Source organism: Sinocyclocheilus anshuiensis, unplaced genomic scaffold (genome assembly GCF_001515605.1).
Source record: "Sinocyclocheilus anshuiensis isolate Anshui unplaced genomic scaffold, SAMN03320099.WGS_v1.1 scaffold217, whole genome shotgun sequence".
Lineage (NCBI taxonomy): Eukaryota > Metazoa > Chordata > Actinopteri > Cypriniformes > Cyprinidae > Sinocyclocheilus > Sinocyclocheilus anshuiensis.
This window is the reverse complement of record NW_015536538.1, coordinates 1343355-1351070: the sequence shown is the minus strand read 5'-3', so window position 1 is coordinate 1351070 and position 7716 is coordinate 1343355. Positions and strand designations below refer to the sequence as shown.

The following is a 7716-nucleotide window of genomic DNA, read 5'->3' as shown; positions in this document are numbered from 1 at the left end:
TAATAAACATTGAAGATACACATCGGAAAGCGAGCACAAACGGCATTTTTTTTGTTGTATCTTGTTTCATATATATTCATATTCATAAATATAAAAAATATATATTTTATTTATTTATATATATATAAATAAATAAAACAAGATACAGATATATTTATGAATATGAATATATATGAAACAAGATACAACAAAAAAAATGCCGTTTGTGCTCGCTTTCCGATGTGTATCTTCAATGTTTATTTTATCTAGTGCAAACAAGTGGAAAACAAATATATTCGCTTAGTTAGAATTTTTTTTCCCCACAGTGTTTACGCTGTTTTAACCACTTTTGAGGTTTGGTGTCCCGCATTACCCAGATTCACCCTAGTTACACCATTTTACGAGTGCAAAAAAAATGTCAAATACTTACATCCTCCCAAAGTTTCTCCTTCTGGTTGGCAAACGTTGAAATCGAAGGCAAAAGGCAATGTAAAGCCATTTCCAAGATGCGTGCTGCGTTGTAATTTTCTTCTGTATTGTTGCACTTGCTCCCGAACAGTTGTCAAACTGCGCTGCGCTTTTCCCTCGAGTGAACTTCCAGAGTCATGAACAAAGTGTCTGGCAGGAGCGCCTCCTACCTAATGAATACTTCTCCTGGACCAATTGTATGTGCGGAGGAAACCGCGTTCAGAGTTCCCAAATATAGGCGGTATATAAGGCACCGTGCGCTCTCTCCACCGGTCCACAGTCTCTCAGCGCTGGACGGGGCGCTCGGGCGCATTTAAGCGCGTGATGACGCGTGCTCCCCTCCCCTCGGGGGGGCGCGGCCGAAAGGAGGCGGTCACTACAATCATCTGTGTAGTACACACACAAAACTGTTACCAAGGCGTTTCAACAAAAGCTCGAATTGATCCAAGTGTAATTCCAGTCTCCAAACAGCCTACATTCACCCATGCGTAATTTAGTCTCCAAATATACGCGCTTTCCAATGAAAGCAAGTGACTGCACAATGAGGTTACATTTAGAGAAGTCAAATAAAGTTGTTTTTGCATGCTGATCTGGCAATTTTCTGTACAACAGATTAGTAGGTGATCCAAAAGTCAACTACTTGTCCTTGTCATTACATACACAGACTTGTAAATGAGGTGCACTAGATTACACATTTATCGCAAAGAAAGCAGTTTCAAGCAAATCTTTTGATGAAAAGTGAAGTGTGCGTGGTTTGAAACCAAATCTAGTTTTAAAAACCGAAGACAGCCAGTATTGTGTTTGTTTGTGGTTAGTGGATGATGGTGACGGTTAATGGGATTCTCTCCACCTGTGGCTCCTCTGCTGTGAACTTGACTTCATACTTCTACCGAGCAAAGATTAGTCCGCCTTGACCTCAGGTAATGCTTGTTTGATCATTTTGTGGGGCTTTCAAGCCAAAGGTGGAGTAGCTATCTACAGATTATCACTTCAAAAACATCTGTCAGTCAATCAACGCCTGGATAGGCGAACATGCAAACAACTATTCTTGTCACATGACAAGAAAAGCATAAACATTTTGCGCTGTTTATGAAAATGCACATTTGTTCAGGTAGAATAGCACGCATACAAATACATATACATACGCGTGTGTGTGTATGTGAGAGAGAGAGAGAGAGATGTATGGTCAATATTTTGTAAACATTTTTCCCCTTGAAATTTTTGATTGAAAAACTCAAAAACAATAAATAAATAAATAAACAAAGTGCACTCAAGAAAAGTCTTCTACATTTGTTCGGGTAGAATAGCGTGCATACAAATACATATACATATACATACGTGTGTGTGTGTGTGTGAGAGAGAGAAATGCATGGTCAATATTTTGTAAACATTTCCCCCTTGAACATTTTGATTGAAAAATTCGAAAAGAATAAATAAATTATTCCCCCCCCAACCCCTCAGGTTTCATCTCAGGTATTGTGACTGACTCAGCATGACACGTGGAGTTTTACCGTGTTTACTGTAGTAAGGGCTTTCTTTGAGGAACGCACGTAAAGCGGGATTAATGTGAAAGCGAGGCGTTGTGCGCTCAAAGGCGCTTTCTCATGATGATTGCGCGCGCAGCGGGATTGTCTAAACGCGGACAGCAGGCGCCAGTCTCACCTGAGCTGCTGACTCTCTCCTCAGATCTTCGCCTTACTTTTCACCTCATTCAGGTGTAAATGGAGGGGATTAAATGGCTGGAATGCTGATGGTTGGTGGGAATTATTGGCTTTGCGTTAGAAGCCATTAGTGTCGTTAATGATGTCCCGAGGACGCGACGCGACGCGTCAGACTGTTTGCGCTACAGCACGTCATTAAAGAAGCTGACAGGAAAAGAAAAACTGGACAGGTTAATTAGTTTACGTCTGAAAAATACACAATTGGTTCATGAACTTTGCACTTTGGTTCCCATGTGCTACCATAGTACACTGATATTTACCATGGTACTTGGATGACTAAATATTTACGTACTGTGATATGTGGTACTATGGTATTTGTCTACAACCATAACATTATTTGGTATAATAATATATGGTATTATACAAGACATAGGCTACTATATTCACGTTACATCATGGTAGTGTCCAAAACCATTATCAAAAACATGGTAATATACAGTGGTACTTTTTGAGTTTTTAAACATGTTTTAAAACATAGAGTGATTTCTGTATCCATATACCATAGTATTTTTATGACAAATAACCAAAATGCATGGTGTAACTGAGGTAATCATATTAAAAACCACAGTTTTACCATGGTATTGTGTTGAAAAAGTGTTATATTGTAAACATGGCAATGCCATTTTGGATATTTTGTTGTAAGTGGTATTTTGTAGTAAGTATATATATCCTGATAAATACCAGCACTTAAAAGAGTACCATGGTATTTTCATAGTAAATTTCCCAAAACGTAAAACCTTTTTAGTAACTAATTAATCATGAAATCTTTCTGATGTTTAATTGTGTGAAATAGAAACTTATTGCATTGACATCTTGACCCCAGAGTTTTATCACCAGCGTTTAATAACTCATAACAATCATGATTCTGATGAAGCGCTCAGATAAGCATCTTTTCCCTCAGTTTCTACATGCTTTTTGTGTTGAGTAAGAATGAGTTTGGGATGTTTCTCATATCTTTTGTCATGAATCTTCAATGGAAATGAAAGGTGGCTCGTACGTAATCTATTATGCAAACTAGAGTTTCTTGTGCTTCTAGTTTGATTTGATGCTAATAAAATGATTAATTAAGAATTATGTAAGTGCCATATGTAAATGATCATTCATACACTGTAAAAAATGACCGTGAATTTAACGGTAAAAGACTGACATTTCAAATTTGATGTTTTTTTGTTGAAATAACTGCTTCTTCTTAGTTTTTTTTCTTATCAGTTTTGTATATTAGGGTTGTGTGTTACACCTAATGTTGTTAAATTAATTTTTATTGCATTATTTCAGTTTCATGTGTGTTACCTAGGGCTGCACGATAAATCGCATGCGAAATTCTGGCAACCACAGCTGCCGTTTTTTTACCGTAAATTTTATGGAATTTTTTTTACAGTGCCATTAGTTTCCATTGAAAGCCACATTAGATTGTGAAAATGTAATTGAGAAAGCTCATACTGAGATCTCTGATTTTTGATTGCACGCTTTTCTGAGCATGCATGCTTTGAGACATTATTGAGGTCTCTTGAGAAATGTGAGATCTTTTTCTCAGATGCTAGAATCTTCTCTATGTGCTCTCTGTCTATTTCATTGCTTTCAGAATTGAGATATTAAAGAGATCTGGTTTGTGATTTCTCACAGGTGTTGGGAAGAGCACGGTTGCATCTAAAGAAATATGTCGTCATTCCAAGTTCCACAGAGCTCTGCAGGAAGTGTGTCCTTTGATTAACGGGATAAACTGATAGCACTTCCTCCCGCATGAGTTCAGGTGACTCTTCACTCACAACCGTATGAATTCATTCTGTGTGACACATTAAGTTTGTGTGTGTGTTCACTGCTTCCTCCACACTAAAATCAGATACGCTTTATGATGCAATGCATTCAGTATACATCCACTGCCGGTTTGAATTAAATACGATTATTTATTGCTTTTGAAATAAGTCTCACCAGGGCTGCATTTATTTGATAAAAAATACAGTAAAATAGTGAGATATTATTACAATTTAAAATAGCTGTTTTCTATGTGAATATATGTTGAAATCTAATTTATTGCTGTGATCAAAGATTAATTTTTCAGCATCATTACTCCAGTCTTCAGTCACATGGTTTGCTGCTCAAGAAAACATTTCTGATTATTATCAATGTTGAATACAGTTCATATTTTTGTGGAAACAGTGATACATTTTATTTTTCAGGATTCTTTGATTAATAGAAAGTTCAAAAGAGCAGCATTTATTTGAAACCAAATTATTTTGTAACATTTTAAATGTCTTCACTTTTGAAGTGAAGACATTTGAAGTGAATGAAGTGATCATTCACTTTTGATCAAGTTAATATATGCTTGCTGAATAAAAGTATAATTTTTTTCTAAATCTTACTTTTACCCAAACCTTTGAATAAATAAAGGAATAAATTACATTTTAAAATATATTAAAATAGAAAAACAGTTTTTGATTAAAAATTTTAGCTTTTAAATGTCCTTTAAATTGTAGCCTTACAATATTTGTTAATATTTAACAATGTTACTGTTTTTACTGTGTTTTTGTTATAAATAAATGCAGCATTGGTGGAAAAAATACAGTAAAAAATACATCTTTAAAAAAAATGAAAATATGTTAGTTATTCCAAAGTTTTAAAATGATAATTGCATATAGAATATATATATATATATATATATATATATATATATATATATACAGTATATGCCAGTTTTCTGATGTATTTCAGAACATTAACACACAAAATTGCGCTTGCGTGGCTAGAAGCATTTGCACTCAGTTTGTTTAAAGCATGTTTTGGGCTTTACATTGAGCGGGCATCACTGGCAATCATTGCAAATTTGCATAATGTCACCTCAAATTGCCTATAATGGGCTTTGTGGATGTGATCGGCCCTTGTTGATTCAAAACCCAGCGCTGGTTCTCTTAGGTCATCTTATGTCATCCCCTGCATGTAGACGATACATAACGGCGCATGTTTGTGGTAACAGTCGCCGTGTTTAGGCAGCCGGATGTTACATATTTATTCAGCTCATTTTTTCCATTGCACTCAATGAAAGCAATTACAGATGTCATGTGCGCGCAGGAGTTTGACATGTGTTCAGACTGTCATGGCAGAGATCCAGCACGCTCCCAGCCCGCATTACATGCATCATTGCTAAATGATGTGTCAGTATGCAAGCGCGTTCATGCCGTCGTGTTCTATGAATTGCTATTTCCATCCCAGCATGCATGTTAGTGCATGTCTGTATGTTTATGTCTCTTGGCAGAAAACAACCTTATTTGACTTATGGGCTCTTAAACAATTAGATACGTTACTTATGTTTTGGAATTGCATTTTTTTAATTTAATATATAGTGATTGTGTTTTTATTTTGAAGCATTGAGTTAGTCACCATACGCCATTCTACTTATATTAGTATTGAAACGGAAATCTTCTCATTCTGTTGAAATGATTCATACGAATCCGAGTTTAATGCTGAGTTTTAAGTTGTGCCAAATCAGGCATCCCCTAAGAATGAGCCGTTCATTCTGAGAATTATTTCTTAATCTTTTAAATTTACTTTTTTTGCACAATATTGAAATGATTGGGTAACACATGTGAAAGTTGCAAAACATGACCATGTTTTTACATTAGCCGCACAGTCCTGAAAATGTGGGAAAATGTGCTGGATTTGTGATCTGTCATAGTGAACGTTGTGTTATAGCAGATGCTGTGTTCACCTGATGTGACTTACTGTGCATTCACGATAGATATGCATGCGACATAAACGTTACACTACAACACCCAAGCAGGAATTTTACAAACAGCGGTTTCTTTTATCATTGCTTACAGTACGGATCATTCTCATGTCAATCTCGTGTCAGTCTCATGTCACGTTTCACTTGATTTGTGTGTGAAGTTTGTGCATTACACCCATTTTACATTCTTGGCTTTGTAATTACGATTTACGGCCTAAATTATGTGTCTAAACTGTAGACAGTCTGAACCAGAAGTGTTTTGTTTTCCTTTTCTTCATTTTAGGCCTAAGGCTTAAAATAGGCATCTAGAAAGCTGCCTTGCATGGTATTACTGCATTTATTTAGACATGTACCATGTAAGTACCATGTTTTGTGGAACATACACCATGTTCTGGACTTCTTTTTAGCATAGTAGTTTAATCAGACACCATCATTGTACCGTTACACCATCATAGTAGTGTAAATAGTTTATATATTTCGATCCGTTTTTTTGCGGTACGTGAGTCTTTTATTCAAATGTGTGCGTTGCAGTGTTAATCTAGTATTATATTTTTGTTTTTGCTAATAATTTATTTTCATATTTTCCTTTTTTTTTTTTTTTACCACCATAATTCTAGTGAAAATGTTTGTCATTTTTATAGTATTTAGTTATTAGTTTTAGTTATCTTATTACTTCAGGTTAAACTAACATTTCTTATATTTTCTGTTTTCACTTTAATTTTAGTTAAAGATGACATTTTTTGTTTTTGTAATTTTATTATTTTTAAAACATGTCTATATCATTTTTATTTATTAAAGTTAGTTTAGTATGTCAAGTTAAATGGTTTAGATTTAATTTTTATATTTTCTGTGTTCACTGTAATCTTAGTTAAAGTTGTACTCATTTTATTGTGTTTTTGTATTTTTTATTTTTTTTTTTAAATATGTCAGTATAGTTTAACTTATTTATTAAATTTAGTTTAGTACTTCAAGTTAAACTAAATTATTTAGATTTTATTTTAAAATGTTCTGTTTTCACTTTAATTTTATTTGTATTCGTTTTTTTATTTCTATATAGTTTTTATTTATTTTTAGTTTTAGCGTGGTGAAATAAAATAAGTTTTTAAATTCTATTTTATTTAATGTAATGAAAATGTAAATTTTTTTAAATCGTTTTAGTTACTGTAATAACCCAGCTGTGACGCGTTGCCGTTTGTTCGCTCGTAGTAGCGGGACTCTTCATAGGGCTGCGTGCCTGAAGGATCCTTTCTAGTGTGCACCGCCGGAGAAACATCCCGCGAGTCTGAGAGTGAGTGGGATCCTGCCTGGACCTTTTATACCCGAGTTATTTTTAAACACACACCCCTTTCTTATTTCCGTGTTTCCTCCTGAGGAAGCCGCTTTGGCCCCGTTTCCTTCACACATACCGACAGATTCGCCAGGAATCAAAGAATGATTGCATTGAGAAGCGCGGCCTCTGTAAGGAAAACACAAGAAGGGAGAAAAATGAAAAACAGAGTCGGTCTGGCACGTGTGACGGGCTCGACTGGAATTCAAAGGCCTGGATGGACTCCAGCAATAATTTCAGTACGCCTGAAATATTTGTGGAAAGTTCTGGAACAAGAACTTGCCTTTTTCCACTCCGTGCACCTGAGAACCACACCGTTCACATCCACATATTGAGATGAAACGTCACAAACAGAAACATAGTATCTGATGACGGGCCTATTAAACACGACTGTTTGGATTTTCTCAGTGTTACATAAGACTCTTATAGCATCAAATTACATAATTCCACCTTGTCTTGATAGCGTGTTACTAATTACATAACATTTGTTTATAGGAAGC

General features: G+C 35.3%; 1 protein-coding gene across 1 annotated transcript in view; it reads right to left on the bottom strand.

Annotated features, from left to right (window-relative positions):
* The window catches only part of LOC107696218 (Krueppel-like factor 2), a 2368-nt gene extending 1620 nt beyond the window's left edge, over positions 1–748 (bottom strand). The window contains exon 1 of the mRNA XM_016496477.1: positions 410–748. Coding sequence (XP_016351963.1) covers positions 410–478 — 69 coding nt within the window. The 5' untranslated portion in view covers positions 479–748. The remainder of the gene's footprint in view (positions 1–409) is intronic.
* Between the last annotated feature and the right edge of the window lie 6968 nt (positions 749–7716).